This window comes from Poecile atricapillus, chromosome W, assembly GCF_030490865.1.
Source record: "Poecile atricapillus isolate bPoeAtr1 chromosome W, bPoeAtr1.hap1, whole genome shotgun sequence".
In the NCBI taxonomy this organism is placed as follows: domain Eukaryota; kingdom Metazoa; phylum Chordata; class Aves; order Passeriformes; family Paridae; genus Poecile; species Poecile atricapillus.
Window position 1 is genome coordinate 104,720,012 of NC_081288.1, and position 18,066 is coordinate 104,738,077.

At 41.2% G+C, this 18,066-nt stretch overlaps 1 protein-coding gene across 2 annotated transcripts; it reads right to left on the bottom strand.

Annotated features, from left to right (window-relative positions):
• Nucleotides 1-361: 361 nt before the first annotated feature.
• Nucleotides 362-18,020, bottom strand: LOC131591505 (tetratricopeptide repeat protein 38-like). 2 transcript variants are annotated; one of them, XM_058862294.1, is made up of 14 exons: nt 17,956-18,020; nt 14,710-14,787; nt 14,161-14,242; nt 13,593-13,764; nt 12,480-12,653; nt 11,564-11,639; nt 10,373-10,492; nt 8,122-8,181; nt 6,995-7,033; nt 6,193-6,274; nt 5,134-5,299; nt 3,033-3,192; nt 2,676-2,749; nt 362-2,212 (listed from the first exon to the last, which is right to left on the bottom strand). In XM_058862294.1, the coding sequence occupies exons 7-14, from the start codon at nt 10,430-10,432 to the stop codon at nt 2,119-2,121; spliced, it is 735 nt and encodes a 244-aa protein (XP_058718277.1). In that variant the 5' UTR covers nt 10,433-10,492; nt 11,564-11,639; nt 12,480-12,653; nt 13,593-13,764; nt 14,161-14,242; nt 14,710-14,787; nt 17,956-18,020; the 3' UTR covers nt 362-2,118. The 2 variants fall into 2 exon arrangements, with proteins under 2 accessions (XP_058718277.1, XP_058718278.1); XM_058862295.1 differs by lacking the exons at nt 10,373-10,492; nt 11,564-11,639.
• Nucleotides 18,021-18,066: the final 46 nt, after the last annotated feature.

Consider the following 18,066-nt stretch of genomic DNA (forward strand, 5'->3'; position numbering starts at 1 on the left):
TTTTCCATGAGAGGGGTGGACTGGAGGTGAGACCTGCAGTTTGGATAACTGAGCTGAAGGGGGAGAAAAGCTGGAAAATGCATACTCTGAATGCAGGAGGATGGAAAATAAACAATGGTTCTCCCACCTACTGGCACCTCAGCTTCTTAACTGGCTACCAAGACAGTGGCACCAAGGAAAACAACTGGGAGGCTGTGCCATGCTTGGGCTGTGCGAGCATAGATACTGCTGCTCTCCACTGCTGGATGCTTCTGGCCACTATGACAGAAACAAAGTGGGTGCAAACCTCTATGAAATTAGGCTGAATAACACATTTAAAAGCTTCACACATGCAAGTAAGTCATGTACTTGCTTGCTCAACAAAGATTGTATTCGAGTTTATTAAGGCAAAGCAGACAAAATTCTCAATCATATTCTACTGAAAATACTGTCATTGATTAGAATGGTTACATCCTGTGCAGCCAGCCAGAGATTGCTCAGGCTTTTGTTCCCTTACACAATTGTTAAATTCCTTGAGTAAAAAGTTACCTGTCTAAAGTCATTGCTTGAAGTGCACTTATTAAAAATAATAGTAAAAACCCAGTGTAACTTGTCCCAAGTGAGTCACTCCCCACCATGGCTGAACAGCAAGCAGTGATGAAGCTGAAGAACAGCACACTCATTAATCAGAGGACCTGAAGGCAAGGAATGCAATCCCTTATGTAATCATAAATCATTATTACTGCTTTAAAAATGAGCTATTTCTGCCTTGGGATGATTGGGTAAAGTAAAATGTCAGCAAAGCACTTCCACTTCTTGTTCCACAATGCAAGAACTCCAGAGGAAGTGCAGGGCCAGCTATGGAAGTACTTTCTTAGGTCAGAAGGAAACTGTAGGACAAGGCTGCTGTGGGACATGGGGAAGAGCCTGAGCTGGACAGGAAGGAGGGGCAGGCCTGTGGGGCCAGGAGAGCTTCCAGACGCGGAAGCAAAGTTAGAGCTTGGGCAGTTGCACAGTGTGGGATTTCTGTCCCAGAAGAGGAGGCATGAGTTCAGTTTTGGTCTGAAATGCTATCTTCCCCATCAGTAGGGATTTCTGAAATACTATTACAAGACAATGTGTTAGCTCTGGGATGCTGCAAGAATCCAGAGGCACCAGAGGTCCCTTGAGGCCTGTGGCTCACATCATGCCTGACTTGCAGCACTAAAGTTTATCCCATCACATGAGCTGGGACAGAGCTGCGTCCATCCCTCTGAGCCCTCTGTTCATGGCAGAAGTTCCCTCCTAGTCTTCACCTCTCTGAAGTGTGTGCTTTAACTTTAGTTTAAACCCCACTCTGCCAACATGCAGGGACTCCCTGGAGTGAGATGGTATTAAGGCCTGACTATCCAAAATCTCAGGGAAGCACCAAGACCCAGTCCCCTACCCTTCAGAAATGGTACTGTTTAGCTGAAATCCAGGCTTTTCTCTTTTTTCTGAAGGATTTAAAAGTGCTGAGGGAGCACCCATGTCAGAATAGTCATTATTCTTGACTGGTTCTTGTCTGGTTTCATTGACTCAGTAAAGACAGAGAGCTCTGCTGTGCTATACTGAAAGGAAAAATGTAACATTTTATGAGAGGGAGTTTAAAAATGTATACTTGGAAAGAGATCCTGAATCCAGAGGTCTGTGACTCCTGCCTGAATGGGCTGGAAGCTTCATATGGAATTCAGTTCATGCCTGTATTGGCTTTGGCCCACCTTCCTAATAGCTTTATTTAAAAGCTCCCTTTTAATTACCTGAGCCGTTTACTTCACATGTAGTAACAAACTGGGCCAAAGAAGGACTGAAATCCAGGCACTGTTACTGCACTGTGTATAATCAGTCAGAGGGAACATTCAGGAAAACATACCAGAGCAGCAGCACCACTGGGATGCCCCAGAAAGCTGTGCATTATCAGCAAGTTTTCTTCTTTCCTTGTGGAATCATCTAAGACACAACCTTCAGAAATGCAACAGCTCTGTCCTTTCTTAAGCAAATTATTCTCAGATCTTTTAACCCCGAATACCTCCCCAAGTTCCTTCAGAGCACCCCTGCACTCCCTACACCCAGACTTTGTGGAAAGGTCCTGGCTCTTCCAGCTGAAGCTGGAGGAAAGCCTTATGCCATGGAATGTAAGGCTCCTGCCTTCCGGATCAGTCGCTCAGTCATTGGTGACTTTGGTCTCGTCATATCACGTTCATGCAGGAGATACCTGTGAAAGGAGAAGTAGGAGGGTGAGGAGCACATGGTAAAGATGGACTGTACTGCCAAACAGGCTGTGCTCAGGCAAGCCCACATGGCAGAGCACACCTCCGACTTCCCAGCAAAGCAGATGTCAGCAGCAGCACTCACTGGAGTTGCAGCAATTCACAAAACCTTAGCAGTCCATAACACACATGGTCAACAGGATTTTGTATTCAAAACATATTTGAAGACAGGAACATTGGAAAATCAACTAGCCTGGAACTTAGACAGATCATCCATCCAGGCTGCAAGAGTGGACTTTTGGAATTGGAAGCTATTGTACTTCTTTATCCTGGTTAAATGTTGCTACATTTAACACAAATGTTTGCATATAATTTTAGCCTTAAATTTATTGGTTTGAATATATTCATTACTTCTTACTTTTAGCAACAGTGCTACTTCCACAAATATTTATCAGCGGAAATACTCACCTTGCAAAGTTTTGTTTGGCCTTTGATTTAGAATTTAAAGCAGCATGGATCAATAACAGGCTAAAAACATCTCTCTGAAAAAAAATATCAGCAAAATACAAACTAGTAAGTAATTTATAATGTATTGCTGGTTCCAATGTCTTGGCTACCAAACTATTAAATTCACAGGAAGGAAACATATAAACATTAAAAATAAATATCTAACCCTGCTAGTAAGTGTTTGCAAACTGGATTCAGTCACAAGCACAGTTCAGCACTTTATTAAGACTGAAGTGCTGTTGATGAGGTAAGTGCTTAATGGGGGCTACTGAAAGAGGATTGAGTCACATCAAAAAGTGTTTTCTGGATCTCCTTTACCTGAGCATCACTGCCTCCCACTTGGACTAGTTCATAACGGATTGGGTACAGCAGATCTACAACTTTGTCACAATTCCCATTTTCAAACTCCACCAAAGCCTGGCACAGTGGCAGCCCCAATCTAGGGGCCAGGGAAAGCTGGTGGTCTTCATGAGGTGCTCTGTAGAATGAACAAGTGGTTAATTTCCATAAGCCAAAGCATAAATAGGCCATATTTCAATGCCAGTCTGCCACTGCCTGCAGACAGGTTTTTATTTTTTTTATTGTACAAAGCCTGATGTTTCAGGTACTTGACTTAGGTCATATCTTTTGGTGTGATTATGCTACTTTCACCTTTTTGCTACTCATCCAGCAATCAGTTTTTATTCTCCTGAATATACCCACAAAAGGCACAAGCCCAACCCCTCCTACTTCTGCAATAAACAGTTTGGGCTAGGACAGTAAGAAAACTGCAGTTTCTCTTCTGCTGACTCCACCAGAACATCCTACTTCTGGTCCTTTGTCTGGCTACATGCAGCCACCAGTCCTTGCACAGAGCTCCCAGTCATGACCTTGCAAGCCAGCTCCTTCTCAGGGCAGCGTTACAAAACTTCCTGTTTCTTTCACTGGGCCAGCCTTCATTTTCCTGTAGGCAACACTGCCCTATGTGTTTATCATTCCTTAAACAAACTGTGGCATCCTAGAAAGATAAAAGTGCACAACAGATGTTCATTTGAAGCAGCTTGAGACAGCCAGTGATGAAAATGATGGAACAATTCCTCATTTGCACGTTTTGTCCAGCATTGCCATAGAAAGGAGCCTGTGACACCAACCACCAGAGAGCGCCATGGGATATCTGAAAAATTCCCAGCAACTTTCCATGGCTAAGGCCATGCCAGATGGGACTGATGTTTGTGCCCAGGTTGGATCACTGCTTTCTTAGTACATAAAAAACACCTCTGGGGTATCATTTATATATTACATATTTGTGACAAATGTAAATTAATCCAATCATGAATATAGCCCTTTCAGCTCATAGCCTGCTTTCTCTTTATAATATATTTTCTGCTTTATAGTATTTCAAACTACAGCTAAAAGTGTACACATATATTATTAAGGCTAAAAGTAAGTGAAAGGAAGCACTGAGTGAAAGAATAAATAGCAAATTAACACATGTTCATTAAAGCCTCTGTGGTGAGCAGTTTTCTATACTTTATATATAATGACATATATAAACAATAGAATAAATAACAAAATATATTTGCCATTTTCTCCTTTACTTAAATGGGACATACTTAGGCTTTCTTTGAAATTTGTTTTGATAAGTATTCTTAAAAATTACAGTATTCCTCAAACCTACATATAGTCAGGAACAAATAGTGACAATTTCAGGTTCTCCTTCCTCCTTTTTTAAAGGCAAAGAAAGCAACAGATGCTTAAACAGAGGAAAAAAAGGGTGTAGTGGGGGGAAGAAATAAATGTAAAGCATCTATGTATCAACCCCTTAAAAAAACACAAGGCAATTCACAGTCATTTAATACTAAGGGAACACAAAACAGACATTGTTTGGATGTAGTATTTAAATATTCAACTTTTTCAATATTTTAATTTGAAAGCAAAATATTCTAGATTATTACTTTAGTAGTACTTGAAACCTAATTTCCTGCAGATGGACTTAACAACACATGAAAGAGTAGCCATTAGAATATCACTACCAACTAATGTTCTGTTATTAACTTTTTAGACGAGAGCAGAAAAGATCCACCACAGACAGCTGACATATTCTGTAGAATGTTCTTATTAATATACTTTACTCCTTGTCTGTAACACAGCTTAGCGTGACCCCACTAAAAGGAAACAGCAACTGCTCAGGTGGTGTCCATGACCTCAAACACAAAAGATTTCTGCTCAACAAGATGAGAAACCCCTCTAGATATTAATTAAAGAAATAAATAATGATATAGATCTCCGAACTGGATGTTGCCCTGCTTAAACCAAATGTGTTCCAGTGACATGCTAAGGCAGGAAGGAGCGTGTTGGAGCTTCAGCAAGCCAGGGACATCATCGCCCTGAAGTTCAGAGAGCTATTCACTGAACCCAATGCAGGAAATCCTTTGCTTACCTGGCAAGTTCCTGCAGAGTTGTTAAAAGCTCTTCAGTAGTTTTGTGGTCTTTGGCTCCAAGGAAAGACATCAAGAAGTGCACATCATTGAACAGAAGAATGTGATCCTTGGTGTGCTTCTTCGTAACCCCAAGCAGATCATTCCACCTGTCCCCAAGCTTTACACCTAAGAGTAAGAAATACTTCTCTAAATAACATTGCCACATGCAAAAGTATGACTTTGCAATGTACTTTCAGTCACTCAGCATAAAAAGCATTCCTACTGAACTCAAGAGAACATTTCCTGATGTGGCAAGATTTATGCAGCAATAAGGCTCAGCTGCAGCCTGCCTTATCTGGGCTAAGAGTTTCTTGACTGTCGAGAGTTTCAAGGCATTATTTTAGTCTGCACTGTGTGAGCTCCTGGCTTTATTTTGAGATTACTTATAATGTCTTGGAGGCGCTGCTCACCACGAGCCATCTGCAGCAATCACAAGACAGAGGGAGAAGATGGATTTAATAAAAATCCCAATACATCATTAGTGATTTAGCAGAACAGTGTGAAATACTGTCTGCCCATCATGTCCCATGTCATGAATCCCAGTGTATAAACACTGACTTAAAAAGGGAAAGTGCCACAGAGTTAAAAGAGTATAAAAAGCCAGAAGCTGATATGCCCATACTAACTATTTCAATCAGGATCAAAACAGAAAAAAAAGGGATCTAACTGGAAATTTACATTCAGAAAGTGCTGTGGGTTCTTAGAGGCTTATGCGCTTGATTGCTCAACCTCAAGACCTCCAGGGACAACAGAAGTGAATTTGTCAAAGAAGTATGTGACCTATGCTAGCTGGAGCTGACTGCTATGCCACACTGGCATGGAAAATGGAAGCTCTTGGGTAGAATAAAGCTTATGGACATTATTAGGAACTTCATATTGATGCTTTTCTCAAGGTTCTTCTGAAACACTGATCAAGCTTGCTGTGTACTTACATTGAAATACTTCCCCAACATGAACAACAGGGGAAGGGAAAAAGAAAAGTACAGTTACAAAAAAGAATGGCCAAAGGATTATCCTACCTTCCAGATGAAGCCTGTACAGCATCGAACTGTTATCAACTATATCCAGGATGCTTCCACTTGCCAGGCATGGTGGTGCAATCTGTAATCAGAAGCACTCATAGGCTTGCCAAGTGATGTGCTAGTGGAAACCTCCTCAGATTATCAAACTTATTTTCACAGTACTAAATTAATTTTATCCTTCTATTAATTCAAAATTACTTGTTTTGTAATAGTCCTAATTGCATCCTTCTTGAATATAGGAATTTGCACTGACAGAAAATTATATGGCTTTACATGTGTTGTTTTTCTCAGTAAATATGGAGAGTCACCACGGTATTTTATTTTTTCCAAAACTGTGCCATAAATATTACTTCACTTGATCAATGTTAGTAGATAGAAATCTGTCCTGCAGTTTTCTTAATGCTTGCAGTATTTTTACAATCCTTACAAAGTTGTGCTCTTATCTAATTTGATATTGCTTATTTACAAAGATTGTTTTGAAATCCAGGCAGTTGACTTTGTACCTAACATGCAAAACCTGTTTTTTGTAAAGGTGACCTGACTTTATAGGAAAAAAAAAAACATGGACAGAATAGAAATCAGTACCACTGTAGCTCTTTCAATCACTCAAACTATGTAACACTCTGGGCATTTTCCCGAGAACTGCTGAGAAGTTCTTTCCCTAAAAGACTGTAATAGATGTAAACAATATTTATACACGGATCACACACTGTGATAAGTTTCAATCTCACACAGAAGGAAGAAAGCACACATCATGATCTTGCATGACCTCAGTCAAGAAAAAAAGGCCCCTACTCACATGATTGTCATAAATTGTCAAAGCAGCTTCATATTCCCCCTGGAAAAGCAAAGGAGGACTGCGTGGTTAATGTGCAGACACAGCAACCAGCACTGACTGGCAGCAACCACAGACAAATACATCAATAGATGCAATAATAGTTCTTCAGGACTGCCTGATCAAAACAAACTAAGTCAAAGAAACCTTGAGGTATTCAAAGCAGAAAAACCTGTATTTAATAAGGCAAAATCATAAGTATGTTAAGGTTTCATCTAAGAGTAAGCACCAATACTTTCACAAGTTAAGCAAGAAGGAGATACATGAGGTATTGCCTCTCATTCTAATGTTCATTTCAGGGATTTTTGCAAAAATCAGTGCATCCCATGGTGTATGCAAAGAGATGGAAAAAAAAACAACCAGTTTTAAGTAGCCTTCAAAAAAGTTATGTAGATAGGAAGTGGCAAAATAAATAAACTATTGGAATCCTGTTGAGAATTATGTTCCTTCTATGTTACTCTGCTTTCTAGCCAAAGGATGCTGCCTTGTCAAAGATGCCACATTTATCTCCCTATTAAGCTGAACCCCACCAGTGCTAAGCATTAAATCCAAGGAAATTCTGACAGGCTGGGTAAAATTTCAACCATTTTTAAAGGCTTTAATAGTAAGGCTATTAATAGTAATAATTAATAACAATAATTAATAGCATTAGCAGCCCAATTTAGAGTTTACGGCCTCTTTTTTACAGTCAGCAAATTTTTGGGCCAGAAAATAAGTACTGAATTTGGTAAGAATTTTATTAATTTTTGTCTCAAAATTAGAGATCTAACTTCATCTTGCTATCAAGCAACTGTGCTAAATGTAATTAGTGAGACTATTGGATCTTCAAACATTCAATAATCTCACAGCAATATTTCAACATTCTTAGAAAGATACTGAAACTTTTGACCAATGCAATTAAAATTCTCCAAATAACAGTAATAAAGGACTGCAACTTTGTAAATATAGCATTGTGCTATTTTATAAAAACATCCCTTTAAATAGATGATCCCCCCTCCCTCCCCCTGCCCAGTAAATGTTAGTTCTGCCTTTTAAAGAGCTTTAGATAACCTATCTGGACTATAAAGCACATGTATGAAAATATCTTGTACCTTTTCAATGTAGTATAAAGCCCAGTGCCAGTAATTATGGCAAGCAAGCATATCACTGCCCTGGAGAGAAGAAAAAAAAGAAATTATTTACAAAATAACTTCCCTTTTCAAGTTATCTAATCAGATTTCTGTTTCCTCCTTCAGCAAAACAAAGTACTTCAAAGGAGAACACAAAGGAGACACAAAAGAGACAAGACATTTAAATCAGCTGCCAGAACACCTTCTCATTTGGTACACTTGTCCTTGCAGCTATTCAGGGCAACACCTCAAACCCAATGATGTGGTGTCCTCCATATCATTTTCCAGATAAGAGTTGCACTTGGATGCCTCAGAATTCACCTTTCTTCAGCACCCTTTTAAAACAAGAAATTTAATCCACATCTATAAGAAGAGTAAGATTTGTCTCATCTAAATTTAGGCATCTTGTCTGAAGTAACTGGGCCAGATAGTGGAGAGAGGAGGATATGGAGGCCTTATGAGGGCTATTTGTCCCAGCCATCTAGAACCCACCTCAGACAAAGAGGAATCACTTTTTAAACAAGTTTTACTACAGGCTACAGAAGTTGCAAGAGATGCTAAACACACTAGCAGCTCACAGCCGAGATGAATTTTTGCTGGACTGCACCAATTTCACACTGTCCTTTCCAGCTGGCACCAGAACTTCAAATCCTTTCCCCCAGCCTGCAGTTCAAGGCAATTGCAGTTCATTTTTGTGAATGCATTAAAAATAGACAAATGTAGTTCCATAATCCTTTGGTGAAAATTAAAATACCAGAAATGGTCTCACAGTGGAAAATCTTTGTCGTCATACTGAAAACTGTAACAACCACTTTCAGGAAGCACAAAGGAAAAGGTTTCCAATAAATGTGAGGGCCTTACATAAACATTCTGGTAATCTTTGCTTGTTTAATATTAAATCACAAACCAAACCTGAGCAACAGAAGCAGTTACATGCTTGGCATAAACACTGATAATATCAAGTTGAGTATCATACTGCCATTCCAAATGTTATAGAAACAAGATAATGGAATTACCTAGACTAAATAAAGCAAAACCTCTTCCCTGCTGTTAAATTTGAGCTCTGAAAAAGATTAAACTGCTAGAGAGAAGTGAGCTTACAATTGATTTTATTTGGATAAAGTATAAATTGCAGAGACATGAAACCATTTTAAGAAGCAAGAGTAAAAAAAAAATTTAAAAATTGGTCCAAAAGTCACTGACTGTTTTTTTTAAGGTATTACCCAAACTATCCCCTACATCAATGTTCAATTAAAATGAACATATTTCTTTCAGGAAACGGCTGCTCTGGTCTAGGCAGGCGTTGATCGAGTTTTCTTTGAGCTCTTACTGACACACACACGGAGCACCACTTGATGTGGGATTTTGGTCTCTTTAGGGCTGAGGTTTTTTGGGATACTCTCCCACAGGGAGTCTCACTTATCTTAGTCTCAGCCAGAGACTGCACTTCCAAGCCCAGTATCTGAATGCTTAACTTCAAAAATAAAACAAACACAAAACAAGCCTTTCTAGTCTCACTGTCCAGTACTGCTCTTTGGGTGAGGTGGAAGTCAGCTCAGATGACTCTAAAATAGACTCTCGTGGGTTCTAACAAAGGCAAACCTCACAGCCCTCAGCTCTGAATGTAACAGACTTCATCACTGAGTAAATGCTGTCAAACACAAAATGAAACTCAATTTACAGTAAAGGACCACTGTTCAATACTCTAAAAGATGGTATCAAACATGTTGGATAAGGTAACTGATACACTAGAAAGTAATGAGTACACTAGAAAAGATGTAAGAGAGTAATTTCTCTTTTCTTCACAGTTTTTCCTAAAATCCCCTCCCCAAAGCAAAGAAGTATTTTAGTGTTTTGAAGCAATTGATTTGACTGTGTCATTTTCCTCCTTATCTTAGGTCCCATGAGGAGATTTAACCAGGTACCTCAACTGACTGTCAGTACTTACCTCAGCCTAAGTAAAAAGCTTGTGAAAGAACAAGTGGTCACTTTATTTTTATAACCACACAACAGATCACAAATAGGGACAGTCACGTCCCTCATAACATGCCACTTCTTCCTGCTTAAAAACCTGCAAGGAGAGTAGGAGCGCCTCAAGGGAGGATTTTCTCCAATATGCAAACTCTCCATTGTCTGTAACAGGTCTGAAGATAGGAATTGCAGGCAGAGGACTCAAGAACTTGGCTGCAGGAATTGAAGAAAACCTAAATGGAGCTTTTTCAGAAATGTTTACCTTCCAATTATTTTCCGTTTCCTTCATGAATTTTAAGCCTTTCTCGACCTCTGCTTTCATTTCATTTACAAGAGCTATAGTATGGACAGACCATGCATCTGTCTGATTTATAGCCAATGCCTATGAGTGAAAAACAGGAAAACACAATGAGCCTTACAAACTTGCAAATACAGACATTTATCACTGCTTATCTAGAAACAAGTGACTACTTTTTACTTGCTGCAAGTTAAGTACATCCTTCTACCACTCCAGCCCAGAAGTCTGATTTGGACAGAAAAGGAAGAGAATGTTTCTTGGCTGACTTCACCTCCCAGCTTCTGCTGCAGGGAGATGAACACCTGCAAAACATTTTAAAGTGCAGGCTTTATGACTGTGAAATGACATCTATTTCACAGACATGCATCAATGAAAGAACTGCAGGCACAGGCACAACATATTCCATGATACAGTGCCCTGCAGACAACTATTTCTTTTCCAAAAAATTGCCAGCTCTGAGTATTCAGCCAATTCCTCTTCCTTGGCCCAACAACTCCTACTAGGCTTTTGGTGTTTTGCAAAGTTAGTCATAAACCTAGTAAAGGTTAAGTTTTAGGGTTTAGTCTCTATTGTCACTTTCAGCAATTTGATGTAACAGAAGTTTTGTCAAGAACACCCACTGGAGATTGTGTCTAAGACTCCTGGAGGGATAATCCTGAGGACTGGAGAAAGTCAAGTATAATTACTATTCATAGAAAGGAAACAGGCTGGCTAATATTGATCCCTGGGATCATTGTTACAGTTAATTGTTCAACAAATCAGGAACAAGAATCTAGGGAAAAAAGAGAGCAGGAAGCCAAACAGAACTGGTTGCCAAGAGCAGCCTACGTCAAAACAATCCAACATTCTTTAATAGGAGTAAACAGCCACTCATACACGTGGGAAGCAGCAGATAGGCTCATATATGGATTTTATAGGGGTGTTCTGATCCCATCTGACAGGCCATGCTCATAAGCAAGTGAGGGGAATACAGTCCAGTGAAACTGCCGTTAGTAGAGCAGAGATGTGAGAATAGTCATCAACAAGTCTCACAGAGCTCTGTGAGCATTTCCATGTTGAGCTTTATATCTTTGCTACTTTGACTAACAACTGGTAGAAACCACCACCCTGTCTGAGAATCCTAAAGGCTTTTAGCACCAACAGCAGGGAGTTTACCTCATGGGCAACCTTCTCAGCACGGTCAAAAAGGTTTGTTTCCACAAGTCCAAAAGAGTAGTAGCCCTTCACGTAGCTAACAAAAGGGAGAAAAAGAGGACATCATCCCTTTATAACTAGGTTTAATCCAGGCCTGAAAAAACATACTAGAAAGAGCACTTAACTCAAAAACATCCTTGCAGTGCAATTTACAACAAGGATTCAAGCTCACAGGATACAGAACTACTAAGCTAATTCTCAGAGGAAATGAGTGACCCTGAGACACCAGCATGGCAAAACAGTGACAAGATGCACATCAGAATGGATATTTCCATCTCTGGATGAAATGCAATCACCAGCTACACAGAACTAGCTGCTGATCTCCGTAACAGTTGCGAGATGCAGAATTAAAAGGCTAGAAGTGAGACACTGCTGTCACCAAAGCTATCTGAGCATCTCAAAGGCAATCTTCTACATTTTCCCCAGTGCCCACAAAACCACATGAAGTGGCTCTTTAAAACTGGCTGTAAATCATCCCAATTAAGCCATAAAGGCCCAGCGTAAAGGAAAATTAGGGATGTTATGTGCACCTGATTTATTTAATGGATCAAGATGAATAGTATTTTTGGGAAGAAAGTAAGAAATTTTGCCACTGCCCTGGGTGAGGACATGATTTTATCCTGTGTGCTACACACCACATGCTGTATTTGACAGCAGTGAGACACAGCTTACTTAAGAAAAATCTCTCAACAACAGTGTCAAGAGGGATACTGGAGACACATTCTATCTGTGGTCAAGTCTGAATAACTTCTAGACTCTTGATTTTTGTCTACATGTCTGTTTCCAAAAGATGATGTAACTTTTAAGTCTGACCTTAAAAACCACATAGTCCATGGACACCATGTAGAGAGCAATTTCCAAATGAAGCATGACCCACCTGCTCAGTGGAACATCACATGTCCAGAAAGGATAAACACGAACAACAGAGTCTCACATCTGACGTTGATATCCCAGGTAGAAATAAGTGTCATGGGAAAATTTGAGGGCCAGTAGGTCAGTTGGGTGGCTCTGCAGAATCTGCTCCCATAGATCACAAGCTTTTGGAAGTTGGCTAGAAATAAAAACTTATTTCCATCACTGAAAGAAGGCACACATGCCTGCCCCTACTGTTAGTCCTGAACTCAAACTATGCTGAAAACCAGAAAATTCAGTACCAAATTACCTATTATTTTCCTTGACAGAATTCTTGTCTTATCTAAGCTAATAACTGGATTATCTTCATTTGGCACCTCTCATGAAAGAAATCATGTTGTATCACTGTAATACATAATGAAAATTAAACAAGCTTAAACCATAAATCTAAACATTTTCTTACAGTGCTGAATAGTTCCTACAGGGACCCACCATAATTAATGGAACTTTGTATGTACAAAGACACTCCCTCCCTCTCCTTTTGTGGGAATAAAATCCAGTGGCAGGGCTTCAGTAGCTTCCTCATTTCCTTTGCTGAGATGTGAAGTAAATATATGCTCACCCATTTGTCTGACAAACAAACAATGAAAGTGAATCATTAGCCCATATGTTCTGCAATTTATAGAGATTTATCATATGGAATGAAGCAGTGAGCCTCTACAGCACATATGACACTCTTACCTCCCTGTTTTACAGGGGAAATGGGTTTTGACATAGGGAGACAAGAAAGAGAAGTCTGTAACTTTCTGTGAATCTAAGTCTGGACCCTACTGTAGCCAAACACTCCATTTCCTAGTTGTAAACCACACTGATGGATCTGTGGCACATTTAAAACGTGTAGTGCTTAATGCTAGGAAGTGGTGGCAATAGAGCATTTGACCTCCTACAGTGCTGCTTACCAGCTAGACATGGCACTTAAGGTGGAGAGAGAAATTCAGGGACAATCTGTGACATCTAACCCAAATCCTCTGCTAGATGTCAGCTAACATCACACACCACTACTGCCAACCTTCACTTCTGCCTGCAGTAGACAAAGGAACTCTTCACAGTCCCTTGAGCAGGGTGACAAAGGACTCACCCCCTGGCAAACATGTCCAACGCTGACACATGAAGCCTCTCCCGCTCTGTCAGTGGCTGTGACTTGGAAAGTGCCACCATGGCTCTCACGGCACTGTCCAGCTCCTTGTCGAGTCTCACGGTCCTCCCAGTGCCAATCAACTCCAAGCCATTGGCAATGACATGTCCCATTGCTGTAGGAAACAGCACAGCACCAGCTGAGCTCACAGTAAAGCCTTCAGCTCCACAAAATACCAGAGGAGCTGAGCATTTTCAATAAAACTGACTTGTGGACACAGGGCTCCAGGAAGTCTCCCAAGCCTAAAGTTCTCAAAAGGTTTTCATGACAGCTACTCAAATATTATGTGAAATGAAAAGAAAAAAGCACCATACAAAAGCATTCTGTCTGCTCTGTATTTTGAGGAAGTTTTACAGAATTCTATAAATTATCACTCTGACCTTGCATAAACAAAGTCAGATAAATACCAACAAATAAAATCAAATCAAATAAAATCAAAACAAATAAAAGATAAATATCAACAAGCATTAATCCATCACTTTTCATGCTCAGAATCAAAACTTATACTCACTAAAGTTTGGATCTGCTGCTTTTAGCTTGGAGAGACATCCGTCAATACCTCCAAGGCTCTCATTATTGGTCCAAGTTGCATACTGTAAGAGAGACAGAGCAAGAAAGGCTTGAGAAATCCTTTATGATACTGGACTTCTTTTTGTTCTCACAGATACTTAAAACCAAGACACAAAAGCAAGGCAAATTACTAAAAGACAAATATTGCATTAAGGTAGGTTCAGTGTAGTAGAAAAACAGAAAAACCTGAATATAATTCAGTCACCAGCAGAACCAATTACCCTGAATTTATACAGGTTTTTGTCAACTGGCTGATTTGCTGGTATCAAGTGGAACAAGCACACTGGATGAGGTTTTCACCACAGATGGCAGCCTTTGGCACAGCTCTCTGCTAAAAGGTTTTCCTGCTGCCAGCTAAAGGCTGAACTCCTGTGGTGACCTGATTTTGACGCTCTCCCAGCTGATAAGAAATTTAAATATCAACTATAGTAATGAGTGTTTCATGCACGAGTCCGTTCAAATCACATTTTCTTGCGCTTTTCAGCCATACCTGTGTCAGCACAGCATCAAAGAGCTTACAGGCTTCATTGCTGGTCGTGGACAGGACAAGTCCAGCATCCTGCCAGGCCTGCACAACAAACAAACACATACATGGTCCTTTAAAATTAGAAGGACAGTGTGAGGTAGAAACAAACCTTTTGTTCAGTTGTAGTTACAGTTGTCTAAGACTCAATTAGGTGGACTGAGTAGTGAGACTAAAGAAGCCAACAATCACCAAGTGTAACATAAGATCCCGATGGGTTGCCCAGCTCATAATGACAGCACCATTCTGAATTCATTACAGCTGCTGGTGACTTCCTCTGCTACAGGCACACCTCGTGTGAAGTAGAGATATGGTAAAATAAAACCCTGTTCTCTTATAATCTATGAATCTGTAATCTTCTATAAACAATAATGTTCTTCTGAATCAGCCTATAGACCAAACAGCCTGGCAGAGCAAATCCACTAAGTCTCTTGAGTTAATCAACTGAAAGTTTCAATGACAGATTTATACACAAGCCTGACAACAATAAGCACATGGGAAATGGATAAAGCTAAAAAGCAGGACAGAATTGGGCTGCCATAGTTTCTAGCAACATAACATGACTGAGGCACAACATCTCCTGGCTGGCTGCTGGCAAATGAGCAGAGTTCATTTGAGAAGCTGCCCCAATCAGTTCAGCATTACTTTAATGCAGTACACAGAGGACAGAATATATTATAAAAATAGAATATATTATAAAAACAGACCTGGGGCAAGCTAATTCAAATGTCTCCTAATGGGGGCTTAGTCCTTCCTGGTAATGCAAGAGTTCAGCTCTTCTCATCCTCTATTTTAAAGCATTTCCTATCTATAATAATCTGTCAAAATTTTTAAGTAACCAGGCAAAGACAACTTTGTTAATATATCCTAAAACTTTCCCACTGTGATTGGATTAAAGGCTCACATTCCAACAGCTAAGGTAATTGAGTCTTCAAATTACATGCCTGAAAGAGTAGACCTGAATCTAAAATTACACATTTTCTTTACAATTCATGCTATAGCCATGTTACTGAAATTGGCCAGAATAAATTTCTGAACACAATTTGAAGCACTAGAAAGCAGGAATTCATTACCTGCACAGGACACACTCTCCTTGTTCTGTGGCTGTGGTGAGACTTTGCAACAAGGTCTTTATCCATCATAACCATACATATGCATTAATATATGCTTCTTATCTAATACACAGAACTACTTCCTAAAATGAATTTCAATGCATTTGCCTTCAACTGGACATTTTTTATGGTCCTGGAAAGTCATAAAAAGGGGTCTCTGGTGGTTGTATTCACTGAATGCTTTGATATTAAAGGCGACCTTTCCTTGAACTTTTACTTTGGGCATGTGTTGTTGTTTCATGTTTCTGTTGTTCTCTGTTGTATGTGCTACATAACTTGCCAAAAAACTTCTTATCTGTTTCTCCACTGGTTCCAGCCATGTTTATAATCCTGTGTGCATACCTTTAAACCCCTCTATCTTCTTTTGCCAGTTAGTCTTTAAGCTCTATTCAGCAACCTTGGGGGACCTGAAAATTTTTATTCTCTATGTCATTTATCATCCAGAAAAAAGAATAAAGAGCAAAGTCAGGCAGATAGCAAGGTTAGGCTTGCTACTTACAGGCTATCTTCTATGGTGCCTGGCAAAGTAGGCCAGGAGCCATCCTCAGCATCAGTCATCCAAAACAAGCCTTGTTTGGATCACTGCCTGTTTTACTATTTTATACAACAGCTCGAGCTACTTGCCAAGCAGAAAATTATGTCCCATTCTGAGGGGACTTGATGCTGATTCACAAGAATGGACAAGTCTGTGTGTGGGCACCAGAACAAACCAGCAGAACAAGGGTTAGCGGAAAATGGGCCTGCATCCATCACTAAGGACACTGCTGATCCTGCTGAGGTAAGTGCTATTTCCAGCCCCTCTGGAAAGCCTCTGTCCTGCTATGGCTACAGCCCACCTGACTGACACCTCACTGGAAAACTCCCACTCTGGCAACAGGAGAATGGCAGCAAGACTGTGTCACATCAGGGATGCCACTTCTCTGTGCCACTATTAGCACTTCAGGACAATGGGGTACAGGGAAGAACCACCCCAACAGCAGCTGCTGGCTCCTAAGAGATGTAAAAGATGTGCTCCAAACCTAATCTGTCATTGCCAACTAGAACTAAAGTACTGGGACCACAGAAAAGGCAGCACCCCTTGTCCTCTTGGACATACATAAGGGGTCCTACCCAGACTTCTTGGGACACTGGTCCTGGGGCATCTCTCAGTGAGGTCTCAGACTGTGACTGAAGAAATCCAGAAGGGTGTGTGACTGGGCAAAAATCAGCCTCAAGAGTCTGTAAGGCAATTATCAGTTCCCCTTCCCACAGCGGCTTCCTTTGGGCTCTCTTACACTGATCTCCCACAATCCTCTAACTCCAGGAGTCTTCTCTGTGATGTTTCTTGTATTAGAGAGTCACGGCCTTTGCTCTTCCCACTGCTTCTTGGTGAGACCAAAGCCTTGCCCTTTCCCCTGCTCTAAGACTAGAGTTCAGTCATGAGATCTGGTGACTGTTTATCTGTATTTTTTTCTCTGCTAGAACCTTAGCTGGCTCTGAGAATTGTGCTCTCTGTGGGCTACAGTTAGCACCTCCTGAATTCCTTGCGTGACAGATCCCCAGAGCTCTGTCAACCATGCACCTGTCACATGCAATCTTCAAGACTTTGTTTTAACCTGCCACTGCCCTAATTAACCAAAACATTGCCATAAAAGGAGTTTATCAGAAAGAGAGCAAATGGCTTAATCAGTAAGCAGCTCCTGTAGGTTGCACCCTTTGACCCGAGGCTGATTTAATCGAAGGCCTGACCCACTTCTGAGGCCCACGGAAAGGACGGGTGGGTGCCGTGGGACCCCTGCGCTGGGAACAAGACCCAGAGATGCCCAGACATGGATCTGCTTCCGCAGTAGAAGGGATGAGAGCAGCGACCCTTCCCCCTTTCCAGATCCCAACAGCAGCTTCCCTCCTCCGAAATCCACACCAGTGTACGAAGGTAAGCTCCATCCACAGGGAGCCCGGCTTAGCTCCCCTCCCGCCACAGCCCAAAGCCCGTCGGCAGCCCCCGGGACCCCCACGGAGGCCACCCGCCGCCCCTGGGCGCAGGGCACGGGTAGGACCGAGCCGCGCTGGCTCAGCGCCTCAGCAGTGCCCTCCCCTCGCAGCCCTTCAGCCCTGTCCTCACCTTGCAGTCCCTCAGCGCAGCCATGGTCCAACTTCAGTCTCGCCGCCCCGCGGCTCCAACGCGAGCAGGGGCGGGGCCAAGGGGGCGGGGCCGCCTCCGACGCGAGCGGCG

Coding starts and splice junctions, on each gene's coding strand:
- LOC131591505 (XM_058862294.1), bottom strand. CDS start 10,432: ATGAAAGCAGAGGTCGAGAAAGGCTTAAAATTCATGAAGGAAACGGAA. Junction 2,750..3,032: donor TGGGAGGCAGTGATGCTCAG/GTAAAGGAGATC, acceptor ATTTTTTTTCAG/AGAGATGTTTTTAGCCTGTT. Junction 2,213..2,675: donor GCCAAACAAAACTTTGCAAG/GTGAGTATTTCC, acceptor CTCCTTTCACAG/GTATCTCCTGCATGAACGTG.